The sequence below is a fragment of the Mesocricetus auratus genome, unplaced genomic scaffold (genome assembly GCF_017639785.1).
Source record: "Mesocricetus auratus isolate SY011 unplaced genomic scaffold, BCM_Maur_2.0 Super-Scaffold_100048, whole genome shotgun sequence".
NCBI lineage: Eukaryota > Metazoa > Chordata > Mammalia > Rodentia > Cricetidae > Mesocricetus > Mesocricetus auratus.
Window position 1 is genome coordinate 3,419,921 of NW_024429225.1, and position 23,964 is coordinate 3,443,884.

Below are 23,964 nucleotides of genomic sequence, written 5' to 3' on the forward strand. Positions count from 1 at the left end.
CACGCCTTTAATCCCAACACTCGGGAGGCAGAGGCAGGCAGATCTCTGTGAGTTCGAGGCCAGGCTAGACCGACAGCGTCCAAAACAGAGAAACCCTGTCTCGTAAAAAACCAAAAAAAAATTATTTCTCTAATCCTTCCTAATTGTATTTAAACAGACCCTGGAGAAGGAAAGAGTTCAGACCAAAGATCTAGCTAGGTTGCTGTCACTGACAGCATGGGACTGTCATGGGTTGATGACAGTTATGGGAAGGCTGACAGGTAAGGGACTCATGTGTTTCAGGCTCTAGACCCTAACATGGCTACTGACCTGGTCATGTTTAAGGCAGACTTCAGTCCCAAAATGGAGTGTGAGGAAAACATCTCTTGGTGCTTAGGAGGCCATTCTGAGTGCTGGGCTGTGTGACTTGGGGGCAAAGGCCAGCTGGAGAGAATTCAGAGCTGTCATCAGTGGAGTCTGCTGAAGCCATCCTTGAGAATCCTTGGTCCATCTGGGCCTGCAGCCTCCCTTCTCTGTTCCCCTCTGGGTCAGAGGCACACCCGTCACTCCTCTCTCTGCAGAAACTAGAGGAAATCCTAACCGATGCGCTAGAGTTCTCTTAGAGCATCACCCAGGGGATGGGGAAGGACAAGAGCCCTTAGAACTCAGCTTTCTGACTGTGCTGGTGGCACACGCCTGCAATCCCTTCCACAGGAGGATTGGGACTCCAGGGAAGTGGAGGCTAGGCAGAAAGCAGTTTTCAAAAAATATACAACATTGATTTGCCACCTTCAGTTTGGGTAGGCTGTTTTTGATGAACCCTCCAGGGCTATGGAGGCACAGCAATTATATCCACGAACTCGGACCAAGTCAGGTAGAGAGAGGTGTTAAGGGATTTTCTTCAAATCCCACAGTTACTAAGGAGGAAGGTGAGTCAAACAAAGGTGTGTCCAACTTCAGCTAATTCCGAGGCACAACTCTTTCCCAACTTCGCTTCTCGCAAAGTTTAGCTAAAAACGTAACCTCGGTGAATGAAATGAATTCCCTTGTTATGCTCGCGCCTTTCACAGAGAATGCTTGGGGGTATGCATTGCTACGCTTTGCATAACACACTGGCATCGCACAGCTCCACTCAGTGGGCCAAACTGCACAGCCGCCTCGCCTCGCCTCGCCTCGGAGGATCCAGCATCCCGGGCCTCCGAGCCCCGCCCCGGGCCTCCGAGCCCCGCCCCGCCCTCCTCCCTCCAACTCCGCCCCGGCCTCCAGGCTCCACCCCGGCCTCCAGGCCCCGCCTCCGTGCCCAGGATGCACCTGGATGAAAACAAAGTCCCACGTGACTGGCCCTGCGCTCAGGCCATCATGGCGTCTCCCAGTGGGAAGGGATCCTGGACGCCCGAGGCTCCTGGCTTCGGGCCGCGCGCGCTACCTCAGGACCTGGTGGACTCGGTGGACGACGCCGAGGGGCTGTATGTGGCGGTCGAGCGCTGTCCGCTGTGCAACACCACTCGCCGGCGGTTGACTTGCGCCAAGTGCGTCCAGAGCGGTGATTTCGTCTATTTCGACGGCCGCGACAAGGAGAGGTACGGCGGCCGCCACGGCCCTATTGTCTCTGCCTCTGTGTTTGCTCTGCCCCAGCGACCAGAGGCCGGAGCCCGGACAGCCCAGTCCCGGCCCCCGAGCCCGGCGACTGTAGCTTTCTGCGCCGGCGCTTTGTTAAAGCTGGGCAGGGTGGGGGTGGGAGCCAGGTGAGCGAAGGTCGCTGTTCTCCATCACCCACCAGAGAGTTTGTCCACCGCCCTCTTGGGTTCTAGGGAAAGGGAAATAGTGTCCTTCTGGAGACGTCTCTGCTGCTGTGTGGAGGAGCCCCCGCTCTCTGCTGCATTCCCACTCAGAAGCTTGCTTTGGTCTTTTCCCATCTTCAGACGTCTGTGCTTTTCCACCCCAGGGACCGGCAGAGAGCTTAACTGGTCAGGAGGGATTGGGTCCTGGGCTCTGTGTCACAGGTGGACCTTGTCAGCTATCTCGAAGGTGTGAGCGAGGACTAGGAGGTTGCCTCATCTTCTGTAACCCCGGGTGATTTTGTGACACTGGGGATTTGGGAATGTGCTTTGAGTTGCAATGTGCCTTTAGTTAAAAGAATAGAGTTTGGTAAAATATTTAGACTTTCTTCTGAATTAATTTTTTTGTTTGTTAAATGAGACAGGGTTTCTCTGTATTGTTTTGGAACCTGTCCTGGAACTCGCTCTGGAGACCAGGCTGGCTTCGAACTCACAGAGATCCGCCTGCCTCTGCCTCTGTCTCTGCCTCTCAAGTGCTGGGATTAAAGGCGTACGCCACCAACGCCCTGCAGAATTAAGATAATTGAAAAATTGAATGCATAGCCGAAGAATCTTTGCCTCCTAACTTTGTTTCAACAATGAGTTTCAAATGATAGTAAAACAGGTAATTTTTGTTTGCTTGATTTTTTTTTTGTTTGTTTTTCTTGAGAGAGTGCCACACTATGTAGCTTTGGCTGTTCTGGAACTCACTATATAGACCAGGCTGGCCTGGCTCACAGCGATCTACCTGCTTCTGCCTCCCAAGTGCTGAAATTAAAGGCATGTGTCACTATGCCTACATAAGACAGGTATTTTTTTCTTGCATTGAAGTTGGAGAATTTATTCCTTTATAGCAACCACGTAAGTTATCTCCAACTGACTTGTGCTGAGGAAATTTGTACATTAGTCAGTGCCTTGACCCCGGGGTCACACAGAATTTAAACCCAAACACCTGGGTCCACATACCTGTGCATTTAACTGCTAAACTATATAACATGGAGATTTGGGGATGTTTTGAGTTCTCAGTAGTCCTGTGATCGTGGGTGGGGCTCATTCCTTTTTCTTTTGAAGATATTGGTGTAACAAAATCTTTTTAGTTCACTGCTGTGCTTTACGGATGGTTTGATGATTTTAGATCATGGGCTGCTGCCCCAAGTGACGGCTCTAAAAATTAAACCAGTTCTCTGTTAAGAATGCCAGGTAGGAGGTGGGAATATCTCGTTGTTGAGCCTTACCAAGTATTTAGCATCTACACTTTCCAAGATTTATTCTTGTTTTGTTTTGTTTTGTTTTGTTTTTTTTTTTTTGGTTTTTCGAGACAGGGTTTCTCTGTGGCTTTGGAGGCTGTCCTGGAACTCACTTGGTAGTCCAGGCTGGTCTCGAACTCACAGAGATCCGCCTGCCTCTGCCTCCCGAGTGCTGGGATTAAAGGCGTGCGCCACCAACGCCCGGCTTGCCCAAGATTTATTCTTGTAATCTTAGTAGTGTCTAGATGTTGAAGATGGCCAGAACACAGCTGCTCAACATCTGTATTTGATTTCCCCCCCTCTTTTCATCGCCTGTATTTTAAGTTTGTGATAGTTAATCTTTGTTTTAACATGACAATCTGAACTTTTAATTTTCCATTAAAAAATCTGTTTTTCACATCTCACTACGGTAAATTGCAACACCATCCTTTATTCAGGCCCAAAACAAGCTAAACCCCTTCCAGTCCTCATTAAGGCACCTTTTCTAATCCCATCTACAAATTCTGTCTCTTCAAAGTCTGCCCTGAATCTTGTCCTTTCATCGTACAGTCTAAGCCACTGGAGCTCACTCTGTAGACCAGGCTGCTGGTGAACTCAGAGCTCACTCTGTAGACCAGGCTGCTGGTGAACTCAGAGCTCACTCTGTAAACCAGGCTGCTGGTGAACTCTGCGCTGTCTCCCAGGGTTAGAGCTAAAGGTGTGCACCACCATGCCCAGCCCTCTCGCAGCATTTCACACATACTCATTCTTGTATCTTGTGTCTCCTCCCTTCCCTGAGCTCCCACTCACTTTCACTTCAACTTTTCTGCTGTCATTGTTCTTTTTCCAAGATGATATCACGAGTTATGTCACCCTCCACTCCATATCCTAAAGCCTCAGTCGAGGGGGGCCCACCCCTCCCACCCCCGCCCCATGAACTCCTTTCTGGTTTTTGGTTCTCAGTTCGAGAGAGCAAGAGCCAGTGTGTGTGTGCGCGCACGCCGGGATCTGCATATGAGTGAGAGTATTCAATATTTGTCTTTCTGTGACAGTGTTACCTTAATACTGTATTCCATGCATTTTCCTCATACTTTCTATTTATGACCAAATAAAATCTCAATATGTATGCGTACTGTGTTTTCGTTATCTCTTGGTGGACATCTAGAGTGGTCACTTCTGAAGTTAAGTGTGACATCCTGATCGTCCTCTGCAAGGCTGTCACTTCCATCTTCCCGTTTGCTGTCACATCAGCCTGGTGATTTTGTGGTGACATGATGCCTCCTCCATGTGTAATGCTATTTGGGTAAAATGCCAGTACCCAAGATGGCTTTCCATGAAGACATAACTTCTTCTTTTGGGGGGAAGGAGTGTTTTTTGTTTATTTATTTATTTTTTTTTGAGACAGGATTTCTCTGTGTAACAGCCCTGGCTGTCCTGGAACTCACTCTGTAGACCAGGCCGGCCTCAGACTCAAAGAGATCCGCCTGCCTCTGCCACCTGAGTGCTGGGATTAAAGGTGTGAGCCACCACTGTTCGACTAGGCACAACTTCTTTTTCTGTCACATCATCAACTCAGTGGCAGGGGATAGCACATAGGCATGGTTGAGGTAGTACTACTTTTTTTTTTTTTCTTGGTGAGGTAGTACTACTTTTAAAACAGTCCTGGAAATGTGGCTGGGTGGTAGATGTTTTCCTGGTATGTGCAAAGCCTTCCTTTGATCTGTAGCATTGCAAATTAGCAAGCACAATCTTTCATAGAAATTCTTGACTGAGTATTAGGATGAATTTTCTGGAGGGGCGTGTTTAGAGTGGATCTCTTTCTCCTACTGAGCGGAAATGAAGAGCACGCCTCACCCGTTTGCACCTCACAGGACCACCACAGTGGCTTATTGGCAGCTTCCCTTCACTCCCATCCTCCTCTTTCTGGAGCTGTGTGTGCCTTCAGAAGCAGTGCGTCAGCCTTCCTGTGTTTCTAGGACATGACCCAGGGTGAAATAGGATGAAAGAGTTTCTTGAAAGCCAGCCCCCCTGGCCTGGTAGCCAGCTGTTTTTAGGTTTTCTTGTTGGATTCCAGTGCATGTATCAACTACCCTGCCAAGTCGCTGAGGAGAATGGCCAGCCTGCTCTCAAGGGTTTGACTCAAATTTAGAGCAAAGGTTGCTTGTGCTACTGTCTTCATTATCTGTAAATAGTTCTGTATTCTGTGCCCGCCTTTAGTCCCCTTTTCCTTTTAACTTCATGAAAAGCGTCTGGCTAAGGATCCACTTGGAAATAAAATCTGGTACACTTAAGCCCTCACAGTACAGCCCTTGTTTAACCTAGACCAGCTGAATATGTGGTTTTAATAGTTTGGCAATTAGGGAAAATTAGATAGTAAAGTTGTAGCTCTCATGGCAGTTAGGTCCTGTGAAAGAAATATGTGTCATTGTATTTTGGTTATAAGAAAGTGATCTGGAACTATGAAACCCAGGTTACTCCTGAATTTGGGTAGTCTCCCCGTCTTAGCCTGCCAAATGCCAAGATTCTGAGGTTATACAGGCATTAAACCCAGATAACATGTCTTTAGGTACTATTGGAGACGGTATGAGTCTGACAGACATGGAAAGAGTTCTTTTTATTGTTCAGGACACTGTTGGTCCCACCTTTGCCTTGCCTCTTGTCTGAAGCAGCACGGGTTTTACTCTCTGCCTTTCACTCACCCTTTAACTTGCACCTTCCCACGCAGGATGAAGAGGAACTCATCCCCTCACCACTCTGATAAGCAACAGTTCTCTCAGAAAGTCTTCTCTGCATCTGTGCTACTGGGTGTTTATGCTGTTTTAACAGGAGCCTAATTTTTCTGGATATGTGCTTATCTCACTCCCAAAATAGCACAGTTACGAAACAGAAAACTGACAGGTTGAGTAATGGTTTTCCTCTAACCTGGGAAGCACTTGTTGATCATTTCTCAGTAGGTAGAACACTAGGAGTGGGGGCATGGGCTGGGGCTCTGTCTGCTGAGCTAGGAGCAAGTGGTCTTCTAGTGGGGAGCAGAAAGACCTGACTTCTGCCATCTGGTGAGGCTTTTGTTTTTTGTTTTTTTGTTTGTGTGTTTGTTTTTGTTTTGTTTTTCGAGACAGGTTTTCCCTGTGGCTTTGGAGGATGTCCTGGAACTCGCTTGGTAGTCCAGGCTCGTCTCGAACTCACGGAGATCCGCCTGCCTCTGCCTCCCGAGTGCTGGGATTAAAGGCGTGTGCCACCAACGCCCGGCTCTGGTGAGGCTTTAGAAGTCCTTTCATAGGTACAATGCTGTGTTACCTTCACTGATAACTTAGAAATACAAGGTTACTTTTTTTTTTGTTTTGTCCAGATGCAGAAATATAGGGACTACCCAAATTGAGCTAGATTAAAGGGTTACCATAGATTTCAACGGAATGGCATGGCCAAACTGCATTTAGATACCTGTGTTCTTCCAGTATCTTCTTGGTTGTCCATCTCTGTCCTGTGGAAATAGTTTCTGAGGTGTTAGATGACTGGCTGACAGGAAAGAGTCTGTGTTTGCTAAGACTTTTCCTTAAAAGTTATTTTTGTATGTGTATATGGTTTTTGTCTGCATGTATGTCTGTACCATGTGCCTGCCTGCTGCCCTCAAGTCCGAAGGTGTCAGACCTCCTGGAGCTGGAGCTATGGACGGTTGTGAGCACTGTAGCTGGGTGCTGGGGTGCACACCCAGGTCATCTGGGAGAGCAGCCAGTGCTCTCAGCCTGAGACACTTCTTCCGTCCCAGCTAGTGCTGTTGTTGAACGGAGATAAATGTATTCAGTGTTGTAGCGATTGAGTAACAAGAACACGTAACAAGCCCCTTGCTTATAATGGGGGAAGAACTCTCTTGTCTTGAGAATTCGGTACTGCAGGCAGCTGAAGCGAGTTTATTAGTCTTTCTGTTGCATGGATGTCCTTCCAGAAACCCTCAGTTCCTGTCCCATTCAGCTTTTTAATGGCATTCCATCAACAGATACAGATTGGTTAAGAAAACACCACTTGTTTCCAATAGGTATCATAAGACCTTTTAGAATTTATAAAAGGCTTTCCCACTCATTATTACAGTTTTCCCCCTGCCACACCCTCTCAAATTATGAACTTGTTTTAAGGATGAGGCTGTGAGCTGGTGGCTGACTTGATCCTGGGCTATGCTGTTTCTCAAGTTCACTCGCACATCTGAACTGTGTTTCCTGTGTGTACATAGGTGTGTAAAACAGGGAAGCAAAACCTTTGGTTTCCTTAGACTTCAGATGTATCTAAAGGGCCGCGTCCATTTTAATGAATTACCCAAAGGTTGGCATCAAGCCTGGAGAGCCAGTGCCTCTGGCTTGTCATCCTGCCACTGAAGATCCCTGGTGAGAGGACTCCCCCCCCCAGCCGCTCCTTTGCCATCGTCAAGTACTCCCCAGGTCCAGCATTCAGAGGATTCTGTTAGGATTTTGACACTGTTTTCAAAGCCTGTCATAGTCATATCTCTTTAAAGCACTGGAGGCTTTTAGCATTTCATGACAAATAACTGATTTTGAATTTAGTCTTGGGCTTGCTGATTGCTGGTGATAGGGAGGTTCTTAGTTGATGTCATGACACTACGCAGGGTTAGCACTTACCTGAGTATGACAGAGCATGACAGAGCAGTGCTAGCATATCACCGAGGTGGGGTTTTCCTTTAGGAATTGCCAGAGAGAGAATGCTTTAGGGGTCAAGACTACTATGTGACAGTTTGGTGGGTGTTTTAGACTTGATTGGTCTCCTCCTGCTTAGAGCCAGTAGTCCAGCGCCAATGTAGTCGAGAATCTTAGAACCGAGCATTTCAGTTCTGCTGATAATCGAAGTCTTCTTGCACCATGCTTGTGAGTGTCGTGGGGCTGATCCGCCTCACCGAGCACTGTGATCTGTGAGTCCTCCACCTGGAGATAACTCCACGACAGCCTGCTCACACACACAAGATGAAGCACAATTCAAGTCTTTTGAATCATACACGAGTGGGCACCTTTAAAAAAGAAAATTAAGTGTAAGTACAGAATTTGAGCATTTAAGATATTGAACTAATCATTGATATATGTCTCACAGCCCCATAACAGGCCCACTTCTGTGGGGTATAGTCTTTAATATTTTACTTTGCATGCCAAGATGAGACCACACAACAATGCTGTTTTGCAGATCTTAATATTTTGGACTTAATAACATCTTTCATGTTAATGTATGGAATATTAATTGCTCCTTTATAACTATAAGCATTTTTAAAAATCCAACATTAAGATCTCTCCTTATTTTTATTTGCAATCTGCACAACAAAAAGGGATTTTCCTATCTTAATTACCCAACGCCGTCTTCATTCAGAGTGCGTGGAAGGGAGTGACTTATTGCTTCTGTGTTTGCAGAGACAGCAAGGGTGAGGATTGTCATCCCCGCTGTGTGGTCCCTTAGTCTCCACTTGGTTCCGTGCTGTGCTTCAGTGAGATGTGGAATCATGGGTTCTGACAAGGTTGTGTGCTGTTTTCTGAGCACAGTCTCTGGGTTTCTCTCGTCCTATGGGCAGGTGGTACAGAAGTGTCCCAGCCATTGCGTGAGGGCACGAGCGCTGCTCCACCCTGGGCTGTACCTTCTACCCTGTTTCCTCACACCACGATGTCCTCTTGGATAGGAGCAGAGCCTCTGCTTTTGCACATCTCTTCCCTCTTGTCTTGAGTTCAAGTGAGAAGGGCTAGGGCTTAGCTCACTGTACAGCATGTGCCAAGTGTTTGTGAGGCTCTGGGTTCAAGTTCCAGCATGAAAGAAGAAACACAATTAAAGTACTTTGATGGCTAGTAACTGTTTAACTGTTACCATGGTAGATCAAAGTTCAAGAAATATTTAGTTTGAGGAGCTGCAGAAATGGCTCAGTGGTTATGAGCATTGGCTGCCTTTCTAGAAGATCCAGGTTTGATTTCCAGCACCACATGGTAGCTCACAACCTCCAGTTCCAGAGGCCCTCTGCTGACTTCCTGGACACTGCATGCACATGGTATTCAGATATACATGCATTAAGGAAAAAACTGAATGTGGTGATATTTATGATTTATTAAAACTTGCCTGAGGATTCAGAAAGCAAAGTCAGCCACAAGCCATAGAAGCCAGGCACACACCTATAATCCCAGCAGCCAGAAGCTAGAAGGTGGTGGTACACACCTTTAATCCTAGTACTAGGATTAAGTGGCAGACGGATCTCTCTGAGTTCAAGGTCACCCAGGGATACATGAGATTGAATAAGTCTAAAAGAGTAACAGATCACATGCCTTTAATGCCAGCACTAGAGGGGTATAAAAGATAGAAGCTATAAAAGATAGAAGCAGGGACTTCAGTAGTCAGTATCGGGCATTCATTCTCCAGCCATGTTGAGGAGAAGTTACAGTCTGAGGCTTGCTGAGAGCTTGTGGAGACAGGATCAGCCCATTCAACCTGAGGTAGAGGTAAGAAGCTAGTGGTCAGCTGCTTTGCTTTTCTGATATTCAACTTGAAGTGTGAGCCCTAATATTAGTCTCCAGGTCTTTTATTTATTGTATTATAAATTAAAATAATTTTTAAAAGAAACATTTAGTTCTTTATCTGTCTCTGTAATTAGCCATTTTGTGCCTCTTCCTTCTCACTCTCTGACTTGCCTGAGATGCCTCACTGCCATGTTTCTGCAGCCGAAAGTTGTCATGAAGGCTTCTACCACATGTGTTGAAATTAGGGATGAGGAAAGTTCCTTCCCATTGACCAGAAAGCTATTAATTCTCACTCCCCTTCCCCAATTTAAGGGACCTGGAGGGTGTAAGTTCTCAAAGAACCTAAGAAATTTACAGGAATTATGCGTCTGTGTGTATAGTGTGTGCCAACCTCAAGAGGGATGTATAAGTAATTTAACTGTTGAGTAGCATGTCTTCCCCCTGGTGTTAATGCAAATGAGTAGGGGTGGAGAGACGACTTACTGTTGAGAGCTGCTGCTCTTGCCTGGGACCCCATCCTAGCCCAGCACCACATGTGAGTCACAGCTGCCTGTAATGTCTGTGGTCATGAGTGTGACATTTCTGACTATAAAATACTTTATCATGGCAGCACAAGGTCATTTAACTTTCCATTGACCATTGAAATGGTTCCTAACATTTCGCTACTATACCTCGACTGTAGTTGAATCTTCAGACATAAACTTTTACTCATGTCTTAGTTTAGTTCTTTGGTTCCTTGCACTGAATTAACTGGTTGAGAGCTTTGGTTATTTTTCAGACTGTTGGTTGCTTATTAGAGAAGTTACAGTTTTTGCCACTCTGGGGAAAAAATAAAAAGTTCTCAGACTTCTCTGTGGTAATCCCAGAGTACAATTGTGACTGGGGAATCAGTAGACTTAGGAGTCTCCTAATTATTGCCCTGTCTAGTGTCATAGTCTTATCATTAGCTAGCTGCTTAGAGGATTAAAAAGCCCTGGCATGGCTCAGAGTAACTTTTCTTCTTTAAAAATTTGTTATGTATAGTGTTCTGCCTGCATGTACCCCTGGAGGCCAGAAGAGGGCACCAGATCTAATTACAGATGGTTGTGAGCTACCATGTGTTGCTAGGAGTTGAACTCAGGACCTCTGGAAGAACAGTCAGTGCTCTTAACCTCTGAGCCACCTCTCCAAGCCCCAGAGTAACACTTCACACAGCAGAGTTTCCTTAGCCTGCAATGCTTGTCCTCCCCAACAGCTGTTTTCAGTCATCCTCATACCGCAGTGTAGAAGGGTATCACTCTTAGGACGTTCCTGGAGTTCTGAGCCGCTGTGTCCACATGCCACACTGACTTCTATGTGAACACCTTCTCCTGTTTGACGGTTGATTTGAAAGATTGCCTGGTGGCTTGAATGAGGCTGGCCCATATACTCCTGCATTTGCATGCTTCGTTCCCAGTTGATGAGCTGTCAGGGTAGGGAGGAGGCGAGGTCTTATTGGAGGAGGTGTATCGCCAGAGGTGGGCTTTAAGGGTTTAAAAGCCCATGCCAAGTCCAGTGTCTTTCTTTCTCTCTCTGCCTGCTGCTTGAGAATCAGGACGTAGCTCTCAGTGTCTTTCTCTCTCTCTCTGCCTGCTGCTTGAGAATCAGGACGTAGCTCTCAGTGTCTTTCTCTCTCTCTCTGCCTGCTGCTTGAGAATCAGGACGTAGCTCTCAGTGTCTTTCTCTCTCTGCCTGCTGCTTGAGAATCAGGACGTAGTCTCAGCTGCTTCTCTGGCACCACGCCTGCTTGAGTGCCGCCTTGCTCCCATCATGCTCTCCGTCATGATGTTCACGGACTGAGAAGCCTCTAAAACTATAAGCAAGTCCCCAATTAAATGCCTTCTTTTATGAGTTGCTTTGGTCATAGTGTGTCTTCATAGCAGTAGGACATGCTTTTTAATGGGAAAAAGTCACAAAATTATGGAAGAATTTAAGGAACAACAGTCAATTTAAAGGAATGATTTCTTTTATAGGAATATCCTCTAAAATTGTGAGTAAGGATGAATGTAATAGATATATCTGAATCTGAGAATATAAGTTTGTGCCATGAAGTCATCACCTTTAATCCCAGCACCCAGGAGACAGAAACACAAGGATTTCTGTGTGTTCAGGTCTTGGACCACATAGTGAGTTCAAGTCAAGCCAGGGCTATTTGGTGAGACCTTGTCTCAAAACAGCATTTTTTAACTTGGAAGGGAAAACAAAGTTCACTGGCAGATTCATTTTAGAAAACAACACACCTAGAGTCATTAAACAGTCGCAACAAAAGGCTGTGACAGAATTCTCACAAGCAGTAGGAAAACAGAGTAAGAAAAGCATGACCTTACCAAGAGTGACAAAAGACCTAATTTCTGTTGCAATAAGCTTTTTTTTTTGTTTGTTTTTTGAGACAGGGTTTCTCTATGACTTTGGAGCCTGTTCTGGAACTCGCTGTTGTAGATCAGGCTGGTCTCAAACTCACAGAGATCCGCCTGCCTCTGCTGGGATTAAAGGCGTTCATCACCACTGCCTGGTGATAATAATCCTTAAAGGAAAAAGATGATAGAAAATGGACGAAGGGTGTTGACAGGGAGTAGCAGGACAATAAGGCGCCACTGGCCCTAAAGGTGCCCAGCCTTTGACAATGACATACCAGTCAAGAGGATAAAAAAGACACATGTTCAGAACTGGGGGAGTCATGGGTTCCCTCATCAACTCTTGGGGAGGTGATACATTTGTGAAATGTTCTAGAGGAAATTTGGCATATGAATATTCTTTGGCCAGTGTCTTGTTTATCTGTAAGGATTTCTCAGAAAGTGAAAAAGTGTGTAAAGACCACACTGGTGTGCATCTGTCCTGTTCCTGGCAGTAGTGAGCCTTGGGTGCAGCAGTGTGACAGCCAGTAAGGGCTTGTGTAAGCAACTTTGTGCTAGCCAGCAGGGAATAATCCAGTCTTGGTATGTTTGCAATGGGGAGAGATAACAAGATAACCTAGGACATTTAATCGACTTGCAAAACACTACGTAAAATACCAGTCCACCTTCCCACATCGTAAAGATAACTCATTAACATTTCATTGAGTGTGGCGGTGGGTTTTCTCTTGTTTCTTGGAAACCGTATTGAGAGAGCACAGGATGGTGGAAGGAACCCATAGTTTTGAGCAGTGGAGTGGAGGATGGGGAGAATGGATGAGTGAGTGTTCAGGTGAGCAGGTGCCAAGCAGCCACAGCCCTCCTGTTTACCCTTGCTGCTTTCGTAGGGCTGCCTTGCCTTGGGTTTTGTTTTTGTTTGTTTTGTTTCTCAAGACAAGAGTTTCCCAGTGTAGCTTTGGAGCCTGCCCTGGAACTCTCTCTGTAGACCTTGCTGTTCCCGAACTCACAGAGATCCACTTGCCTTTGCCTCCCGAGTGCTGGGACTAAAGGTGTTCAGCATCATCATCCAGCTTCTGTCTTGTTCTTTCTTAGCACTACCGATTTTTAATTTCTTTCATGAAAGATAACATAATTGATGAAGTATCAGGTTAGCTTATTATTGTTATCTTTGCTTTATTATTCCTGCTGTCATCTGTATGTTAAGGTTTTGTTGTTTTAGTGAGTGGTTTTTTGTTTTGTTTTTCATAACATTTTTGGGGGGCGGGTTTCAAGACAGGGTTTCTCTAGCTTGGAGGCTGTCCTGGAACTCGCTCTGTAGACCAGGCTGGCTTTGAACTCACGGAGATCCACCTGCCTCTGCCTTCCGAGTGCTGGGATGACAGGCGTGCGCCACCACCGCCTGGCTCATTACATTTTCTAAGAAAGCCCATGAGACTCAGCCAGCACACTATAGACTTTCTGGTTATATCTGTGTGTTACCTCACTTTTATAGCTCATGAAGGCAAGATGGTATCCTCCACGCCAGCCTGCTGCCTCACTTGAGGGCTCTGAGTTTGAATATAGTCACGGTTGCCTTTGTTGAAGTCAAAGCAAATGCCACTTTAGTCTCAGTCTCCCCAAATCTTACCCTTTAGCCCAAGCTGGATTGGAACTCATGAGCCTCCTGCCTCAGTCTCCTGAGTACAGAATGGCAGGCATGGACTACCATATGTAGCTTACTGTCCCCTGCCAGGCAGGGGAACCATGGGGACACATGTAGAATGGTGTATAGCAGTTCTCGGAACCAGGAGGATGTGTGTGTGTTCTGTGTTGGAGCCACATGGTAAATGACTGCCTAATTGCTGAGTCTCTGTGAAGTTGCCACCATTATTACTGGACTCTTAGTGCTGTCCAGTGGTGATTTCTATAGTGGTGGGGGTATTCTGAGTTGTTTAACTTATCATGTACAAAATTGCGCTTTGTTTCTTTGTTTGGTATATGTTGTATGTTTGCAATGCTTTAGGTCATGATTAGATCATGTTATCCCAGCCATTTAGGGGTAAGTATCTGGTATGTATGAAACATGAGCATTACAGAGTTATTTGTGTTGACCTCCCCCCCCCCCCATGATGGTGGTTCTTTTCCATGTTTTTGTTTATGCTGGGATTTCAGGAAACACCAAAGACCATGTTAGCTGTTATTTGCTCATTTCCTAATTGTTTCCATGATGCTGGCCACGCTTTCACCCTCAAATCCTAATTACGTAACAAGCCTCAGGTGTCTGGTAGCTGTATGTGTTGTGTGGACACCAAATTGAACAACACAGATCAAGACGATCAAGATCTGAGAGCCGGGTGGTGGTGGCGCACACCTGTCATCCCAGCACTAGGGAGACAGAGGCAGGTGAATCTCAGTGAGTTCAAGGCCAGCCTGGTCTACAAAGCAAGTTCCAGGACAGCCAGGAAACCCTGTCTCGAAACAAAACAAAACAAAACAAAACAAAACAAAACAAAACAAAACAAAACAAAACAAAAAAGATCTGAGAGAGATTATCAGCCACCTTCAACTCTCTGACAGTTATATACATTGTACCCGATGGCTATAGAAATATTCTTTCAGGTGTATGGAACTTCTACAGACAGAACAAATATAGACCTTGAAATCTCATGGAGTATAGTCTGTGACTAACGATATTAAACTAGGAAATAGTAATAAGACCTAATCTCAGCACTTGGGAGACAGAGGCAGGTGGATCTCTGTTGTGAGTTCCGGGCCAATCAGGGCTATGTGTGAGATCCTGTCTCAAAAACTGACAAAACTAACAAAGAACAGAGTAACAAGAAGCTACCTAAAACTGACCACAAATATGGAAACCAGAATGACACTTCTAAATAATTATGGGGCAAGGAAGTTTTAAACTAAATGATAATAAAAGTACACCTTATCAGAGATTGTAGGCATATAATTTGGCATTCTATTAAAAAAGGGAGTAAGGGAGCATTCTAACATGATTAGAATTGAGGATTGTAGCATTAAATGAAAGAATCCAGGCATAGGAAATAAGTGTCCTACAGTCTTACTTGCATGTGTGATCTAAGAGTTTGTCTCAGTTGAGCTTCTGATGCTATGTAGTTACAGAGGCTGGGAAGGAGGGAGTATGCCAAAAGCTTGATCAGTTATAGTTATAGTTATTGTTATAGTTATAGTTAGATAAGTCCTGGAAGTCCTGGTGTATAGTAGGATGACTGTAGATAATTGCGTAAGATAGATTTAAATCTTGAAAGAGTTTGATTATCTGTGCCATAAAGACAAGATAAGGAGATCGATATACTTAACCAGATGAGAACATTACACAGTCTATTTAATGTATAAAAATATCACCTGGTAAGTTATAAAATAAAAAATTGTATTTAGATTTGCTTTACGTATATGAGTATTTTGCCTGCATGTATTTATGTTTGTGGTGTGTGTGTCTGGTATGTGTGTAGGTTAGAAGAGGACCTCGGATTACCTGGAACTGGATTTACATGATTGTGGGGGCAGGGAATCAAACGTGGGTCCTGCAAGAACAAGTGCTCCTAACCACTGAGCCAGCCCTGCTTTTTAATGTCTAATGTGTCAAATAAATTTTAAAATTAAGAGAGGGGTAAATTATCCTAAATTACCACTTGAAACAGAAAAATAACCCATAGTGAAGCAGCCAGAAGAAAATGAAAGTGCTATCAGTAGAAGACTAACAGTCTAGGAAAAAGTCAGTAGTGTGGCACACCTTCCTTTACTAACTTGTAAGCTTCCGGTGACTGACAGTGAGAGTCATGAAGACTATTCCTACTTTAGAAGTTATATAGAGGAAAGCAGGATTAAATTGAGTTTTGCAGCCGGGCGTTGGTGGCGCACGCCTTTAATCCCAGCACTCGGGAGGCAGAGGCAGGTGGATCTCTCTCTGTGAGTTCGAGACCAGCCTGCTCTACAAGAGCTAGTTCCAGGACAGCCTCCAAAGCCACAGAGAAACCCTGTCTCGAAAAACCAAAAAAAAAAAAAAAAAAAAAATTGAGTTTGGCAACTTAAGATTCTTTACGTAATGGAAGTTTCAACTTTGTTGTATTCAAATTCATATCAGTGTTGCTCTGCGTAGTCATGCATTCCTTTCATTTCATTTGGGAGGTAGAGGCAGGCAGGTTTCTGAAAGTTCAAGCCTAGCCTGGTGTTCATAGGGAATTCTAGACCAGCCAGAGGTATACAGTGAGACCCTGTCTCAAAAACAACAGAAGTGCATGTTAGTATTCTGAAACATGTATTTTGGAAAACAGTGGTGAAGTGCAGGATAGAATCTACAAACTTACTTTATAAAGCCAGGAAAGAACTTTAAAGTTGATAATTCCATACCTTTAGTACCAGCACTCGGGAGGCAGAGGCAGAGGCAGAGGCAGGTGGATCTCTGTGAGTTCGAGGACAGCCATGACTGTTACACTGAGAAACCATGTCTCAAACAAACAAATAAAAACAAACAAACCCAATCTAGAACATGTTTACTTTCAGGATAAGGTGTTTCCACAGGAGTTTGCAGAAGTGATCACCTCAATAATTGGTAGGAGTCTCATTAAACTTGGGGGAGGAGGACATGTAAATAAACCAAGGTTTTTTTTCTTACAGGTTTATTGACAAGAAGGAAAGGCTAAGCCAGCTTAAGAGAAAACAAGAAGAATTTCAGAAAGAGTAAGTTTTTATTCTTTAATTTGTAGAGGTTGTCTGTGGCCACTTAGTTTAATCTGTTGCTGCAGTGTGCTGATATGTGAATTGCCAGCTCATTTAGCAGACTATCTTTGAAGGTGCCGGGAAGCACACCCTGGTAGTTCAGTGGGTGGAGCATCGGACTCTTAAAGTGTGGGGAAAGGCTGGAGAGTAGTCTGAGAGGGGTGAAGCAGGAGAGAATTCCAAGTTTCTAGAAACTCGTGGCCCAAGGCTGGAGTCCTTCCCACAGTAATGGCGTGGTGTTTGGACAGGGCAGTCACCCTTGGCCCTACTCACTGATGGTGTCAGGTGGTCCCACAGCAGCAGATTATGTGAGACCCAAGTTAGTGTTCACAGAGGCGGCTCCCACAGGACCTCACCACTTCCCTTTATCTTCTTTGGTAACCAGTGAAGGGCAGTGTCTCTTTTGGTAATCAGTTTAGGGCAGTAAAGCTCCAGGTGTCAAAATTCAGTAGCCAAGATATGTTTTAGGATGCAGATTCCTGGACTCCTAGCCTCAGATACCCTGATGAAGTAAATCTAAGTGAGGTTCAAGACTCTGAGTTGATAGCCAGCACCCTGTGACTCCCTTACCTCTTAGGCTTGAGGATTCTTCTGTAGAACCTTCTGCCTAAACTGACCTGGTAGCTGTCGTGTGGTGCCTGGCGGCCTTTGACCTCAGCCAGGGTTGGCAGTATGCACCTATATCCAGAAGGCTGAGTTCAAGACCAACCTGGGTACACAGCAAGAGCCTGTATTAAAAACAAAAGTAAAAATAAGGGCTGGAGAGATGGCTCAACCTTTTTAAGGACTACTCCTCTCCATGCATGTCTTGTCCATCGCTTGAGGCCCTCTGCTGACCCTTCCCAAACCGGACCAGTGTGGACATATCTTCACTGGTAGAGACGACTGGTATATGTGCCAGTGTTTCCACAATGGGCTCTTTCTTTTTGGTAATATTTTATTTTAAATTGAACACGAAGAATTCAAGTACAGCCTTAAGTTTTCAATTTTACACTTTGATTATCAAGAAAGCAATTACTCTATCAAAGAAACATGTTGAACTAACTAAACAGAAAACAAAGTCAGTACTTTTTTTTTTTTTTTTTTTTTTTGGTTTTTCGAGACAGGGTTTCTCTGTAGCTTTGGAGGCTGTCCTGGAACTCACTTTGTAGACCAGGCTGGCCTCGAACTCACAGAGATCCGCCTGCCTCTGCCTCCCGAGTGCTGGGATTAAAGGCGTGCGCCACCAACGCCCGGCTTACAAAGTCAGTACTTAAGTCATTGCATTTATTGTCATTAGTGAAAACAGATGTCCTTATAACTCCAGTCTACAGACGGCACACTTCATAAAAAGTTTACAAAGAATATTTGGATTTCCGAATTGCTTATAGAATACCTTACAATATTAAAAACATCATCATGCTTTATACAGAAATCAATAAAAACAGTCTTTCTCAACAACAACAACAACAAAAAGATTCAGTATCACAGCTTTAAAGTGTAAGTTTATATATGAATTTAAAAAGGAATCCATTTAAACCTTGCATTGCCACATAACTACCTATTTTGCAAACTGATAAAAATGGTGTACTTTTTGAAAACATGTACATCAGAACCAGAAGGTAAATGCTTACTTTTTCCTTTATTAGCAGCATTTGGTGTGTTTTCTGTTTGGTGCCCAGAGTGCGTTTTTGACAAATCTCGAGGCAGCGCCTCTGTCAGCTTGGCAGCCCTTTTCTTGTCTGTTATTTCTTTGACTCTGTTCATGTAGACTCTGATTCTTTCCAATTCATGCTCCACTGGATGCTTCTTAGAATTAACTCCTTCAGTTGCCAAATAAACCCAAAACATTGAATTTAATGTGTTTGCAGGAACTAAACCCACCTTTCTTTGCTTGCTCCGGTGGGTCCAACTTCCACAACAACTTATTTCTAGAAACAGACTTCATGGTCTTCCCATCCACAGCACCTAGGGAGCTCTCTTAGGGCTGATGGATTCATGAATCTTTATCATAGTCTTCATTCATTTCTTTGACTAACTCTACTGAATCCTCAGACTAAAGGGGCAGTCCTGTCCCTACGAATCCTCAGACTGACTGCCAGTGGGCTCCTCTTAAACACATTCGTGAGCAGAAGAAAATCCTCTGTGAAAAGTATGCTTCATAAGAACCTGCCTAAGTATATTTGACCCAGCAGTTACTCTAGCTTACTCCATCACAAAATCAATTTTTTCCAGAGCACTTCATTACTAGGAGCAAGGCTCTTGTTAATGTTATAGGTAGAAAAGGAAGAAATGAAAAATTGTGAGGAATGAAGCATTTGGGAAATAATTTGTTAAGAAGCACTTTGATATTTCCAGAATTTTCCAAGCCCCCACCTTAAAAAGATGACGCTTTAGCCAGGCAGTATGCACCTATACTGAGAAGGCTGCATTCATGACTGGCCTGGGCACACAGCAGCAGCCAGTATTGGAAACACACGGGAAGGTCGGCACTGGCGACGGCTCAGCCTCTAAGAGCTCTGGCAGCTCTTGAATTCACGAGGCCTCCCTCGGCTTTCATTCCCAGCACCCACAGGGCAGCTCACAACTGTCTGTGACTCGTCTCAGGAGAGGGATCTGACACCCTCTTCTGGTGGCCCTAGGTACCAGGCATACACGCGTAGGCAAAACACCCATATAGATAATACGTTTTAAAACATTGATATGAATCTTCTGAACTTTATAAGCTTTTTATTAACAGCTTCAATCTGTCTCTTTCCCATATAGAGTACTAAAAGCTATGGAAGGGAAACAGCTAACAGATCAGTTGGTAAGTTCCAAGACGTATTTAAACTAATATTCATTATACGTGGGGCTGCATGTTTTTAAGGTGGTAGAGCTTAAAGAAATAATTCTTAAACTTAGTTTTTCACGACATTTGGTGGTCTGGTGTTTAAGTGTATTTGTAGTGTGGCCTTCTATACTATTGCATGGAGATATACCAAATGGGATAGGCGGTTTAACTATACAGCCATCATAAAAGATAATTATTGGCATTGTTACAGAACCAAGTAGATCATGTTTTGCAAAACTTGCTCACAATGAACACATGTGCAGGTAAGTTAATGATGAAACATAAAATACTGAAGGGTCAGGAGGAGCCGGGCATGGTGATGTGTGCCTGGAACCCATCCTTGGGAGCTGAAGATAGGAGGATGGGGATCTGAAGCCAACAGGGGCTACATGAGATGCCAGCTTAAAACAAAGCAAGAATATGGTAGTGGACTTAGGTAATTTGGTATTGCTAGGACCTTTAGAAGCCACAGAAGAAGCCGGGTGTTGGTGGCGCACACCTCTAATCCCAGCACTCAGGAGGCAGAGGCAGGCAGATCTGTGTGAGTTTGAGACCAGCCTGGTCTACAGAGCTAGTTCCAGGACAGCTTCCAAAGCCAAACAGGGAAACCTTGTTTCGAAAAAAGCCACAGAAGAAAGCATTTGGCATAGTAAACTAATTTAAAAACCTTGTACATAAAACAAAATTAACTGCTAAACTGAGGAATACAAACGTGTAAATGAGGAACTTTGACAGGGCTCTGACACTCTCTTCCCTGTTGGCAGCATCACAGAGACACACTTGACTTGGGGGGAGTCCGTGATGCTTACAGAACACTGTGTGCTCAGCAAATTTCTAAGAAATGAACACAGACACAGAGACTTGTGGGTAGCAAACTGTAAAGTTAGTAAATGAATGCAGGAGGTCAGGAGCTGAGAAGAACCCATGCCTGTGGAGGCACTTTGGTATTTATGTATTGAGATGCCACAATGAATCGGATCCTGTGACTGTCCAAATTAGTGTGGCAATGATATAAAAAATGTGCTTAGTATACATGTGTCCCACAGGAAGTATGTCTGAGATAAAATTTTTAACGAAACAAGGGTAAGGGAATGTCATTCCCTTTGTATGTGTATTTTAAATATACTCTGAAAATGGTCCATGGTGGCCTGGCATTTGCTCTGGGATGCCTCAGACATACAAAGGAAGAGCTTGCCCCGATGAGGAGGCCGGAGTCAACACAACAGTCACATTTCCTTTTTCCTGCAGTGTCTAATTTTTGTTTGTTGTTTTGTTTTACAGACAGGGTTTATCTGTGTAGTTTTGGAGCCTGTCTTGGAACTCTCTGTAGACCAGGCTGGCCTCACAGAGTTGTGCCACCACTGCCTGGCAGGGTTAATTTTTTTAAAGGTGGTATTATGTATAATTTTTATGACAATGTATATTTATGAGCTGGGCAGAGAAACTCTGTCTCAAAAAAACAAAACAAAAATGACAGAGGTGACTCATGCTGTGAATATTATTATAATTAAGATGGCCAATGAAAAAAATCTTCGAAAATCGCACCCTTTTCTATAGATTCGTCAGCCTGTTGGTGTATATCAGAGAGGCTATGGCAGAGGATCGAGTTCAAGTCCAGGCTGGAGTATACAGTAGCCTAGTCCTCGCAAGATAAAAATAGGGGCAGGTGTATTGAGGTTCTCTCAAGGAACAGAAATGATAGGACCTGTCTGCCTGTCTAGAAGAGTGACTTTTTAGAGTGACGGACAGGCTGTGGTACAGCTGGTCCAACAATAGCTGGCTCCCCATGGAAAGTCCAGGAGTCTAGTAGTTGCTCAGTCCATGATCCATGCTGGATGTCTCAGGTGTCTTCAGTATGTGCTGGAATCCTAGGAAGCAGGCTCTATGGCCAGTGAAAGAACGCCTCAGCAGCAGGACGGACGAACTGAACTTGCCAGTGAGAGTGAAGGCAGGCTGGCAAAAAGCAAAAGCGTTTCCCCACAGCCTTCATACAGGCTGCCATGAGGTGTAGCCCAGTGTTAGCATGGCTCTTCCAGCCTCAAATGAGCCAATTAACTAAGTATCCTCACACGTATGCCCAGCATGGAGGGTGGAACTCAGTCAGTCTTTTTGTGATGATGCAAATACTCTGAACCTGCTGTCTGCTGTAGCCACTAGCCATGACATGTGGGTAGTATAGGGAAATGCACGTTTATTTCATGTATTGTAATTGTATTTTGATGGGTTTGAAGCAGAGCCTTATGTAGCCCAGGGTGGCCTTGAAGTCCTGCACCTTGTGTCCCCACCTCCCAAGTGCTAGGATTCTAGTTCTATGCCTCCACACCAGCTTAGTCAGGCTGCTGGGAGCCATGAACTTGGTAGGGAAAGTTCAGAAGAATTTCCCTCTGTGCTCTATCTAACCCATGGGAAAGAACTGCTTGAATTTCTTCCTTGTTAATTTCTCAGCAGCTACTGTACTGAACCAGAAAAATACTTTCCTTTGTAATTCACCATAGGTGCAAACAGTTATAACAAATGCTGTTTTGATAGCTTTTTCTTCACTGTCTCCTAAGGTAGACCTGAAAATAAGCAGTAATTCCAGATAATTCCATGAGACTGACTTTTGTGACATTTGTTGTACCTTTTCAAGAGATGGAAAATAATGTCATGCAAGATGAGGATTGAACAGCTGAAGCAAACAATATGCAAAGGAAATGAAGAAATGAAGAAAAGTAAGTAATGTCCCTCCCTGCAGCCCCAGTGAGAGGCCTGAGTGAGTTCCATGGGCTAATGAGCTAGAGAGATGGTGAGAGAGCAGGGCCAGACGGGGATTACTCACTCTTCTGACAGAAGTCCTCCTTTAAAGAAGGGAGGGCCCAATTAGCTCACGGTTGAAGGTTGCACTTCATCCTGGAGGGAAGTTATGGCGGCAAGAGCCTGAGGCAGAGGCAGCAGGGCACGGCGCGTGGCTTCCAGTCCAGAGGAAGAGAGAAATGTGCACATACCTAGCGTGCTCTCTCTCTGTTCAGTCTGGGAACCACCCCGAGAAAGTGTGCTGCCAACACTCAAGATGGGGCTCCCCACCTCAGTTAACTCAGCCTAGAAACTCCTAACAAACACGCGCTGAGGTTTGTGTCCTGTGATACTTGGTCCTGTCAAGTTGGCAGTGTTGACCATCACAAGCTATCAGTGACTTTGAAGAGTTTACTATGGGTTCAAAACATCAAATCCCTAATTTGAAATACTTTTAAACTACAAGTATTTTGGATTTCAGATTTCGTGTGTGTGTGTGTGTGTGTGTGTGTGTGCGCGCGCGCTCGCACACTCTTATGCTTACATGTAATTGTGTATGTAAAATGATATATCGTGGTATGGGGCTCTCTAAACATGAAATTCATTTGTGTTGTATGTACCCTGGGGGTATTTTTAGTGTGCCTGCATCTTGACTTTGATAATAAGTCAAGTGTAAATTAAAATTGTAGCATCATGTTAGCACTCAAAATGTTCTGGATTTTAAGGCTGGGTGTGGTGAAATTCATCTTTAACCCCAGCACTCTGGCAGAGGCAATGGGTCTCTTGAATCTGAGGCCAGCCTGGTTTATACATCAAGTTCTAGGGCATAGTGATACCTTGTCTTAAAAAGAAAAAAAAAGTTGTGGTTTTAGAGCATTTCATTCTTCAGATTTGTTTCTTAATTGAGAAAGAGTGTTGCTCTGTAGCCCAGGTTGGCCTGAAATTCCCTAGCCTCCCCCCTCCTCATCCTGAGTGTCGTGCACAGCCCCATTTTTCAGAGTGTTTCTCAGGGAAGCGAGTCTCTGCTTGCTTGCTTTAGTCAGTATGGCGTTTGCATAGGGGGTTTCGCGGTGGTCTTGTATCACTGCCTCAGTCTGAAGGAGGGGCTGGGAATGTAGTTCACTTAGTGCTCAGTCTGAAGGAGGGGCTGGGAATGTAGTTCACTTAGTGCTCAGTCTGAAGGAGGGGCTGGGAATGTAGTTCACTTAGTGCTCAGTCTGAAGGAGGGGCTGGGAATGTAGTTCACTTAGTGCTCAGTCTGAAGGAGGGGCTGGGAATGTAGTTCACTTAGTGCTCAGTCTGAAGGAGGGGCTGGGAATGTAGTTCACTTAGTGCTCAGTCTGAAGGAGGGGCTGGGAATGTAGTTCACTTAGTGCTCAGTCTGAAGGAGGGGCTGGGAATGTAGTTCACTTAGTGCTCAGTCTGAAGGAGGGGCTGGGAATGTAGTTCACTTAGTGCTCAGTCTGAAGGAGGGGCTGGGAATGTAGTTCACTTAGTGCTCAGTCTGAAGGAGGGGCTGGGAATGTAGTTCACTTAGTGCTTTCAATGTCTTCAGCTCTTGGCTTGACCAGCAGCACCGTAAAACTAGACCCTGGGGCACATTTGCTGTTCCGCACTAGTGGACAGGAGGGGCAGAGTCTGCCTGGGGACTCACTTGTAACATTCATTACTCATGAGAAACATGAAACTGTGGCTTTTGCCCCTTGCTGAATTCGTGTATATAACATCTGTACTGTTTTCACATTATAGATAAATGCTTTTGACGTT

The 23,964-nt window shown here is 44.8% G+C and overlaps 1 protein-coding gene and 1 pseudogene across 2 annotated transcripts in view; one reads left to right on the forward strand and one right to left on the reverse strand.

Annotated features, from left to right (window-relative positions):
- Window positions 1-1,294: 1,294 nt before the first annotated feature.
- The window catches only part of Atg14 (autophagy related 14), a 74,676-nt gene continuing 52,006 nt past the window's right edge, over window positions 1,295-23,964 (forward strand). The window contains exons 1-4 of one of the 2 annotated variants that reach the window (XM_040735807.1): window positions 1,295-1,559; window positions 16,512-16,574; window positions 19,359-19,401; window positions 22,055-22,136. In XM_040735807.1, coding sequence (XP_040591741.1) covers window positions 1,339-1,559; window positions 16,512-16,574; window positions 19,359-19,401; window positions 22,055-22,136 — 409 coding nt within the window. In that variant the 5' untranslated portion in view covers window positions 1,295-1,338. The remainder of the gene's footprint in view (window positions 1,560-16,511; window positions 16,575-19,358; window positions 19,402-22,054; window positions 22,137-23,964) is intronic. The other variant, XM_040735806.1, reaches the window with a different exon arrangement.
- On the reverse strand, window positions 18,051-19,028 carry LOC106022489 (annotated as a pseudogene).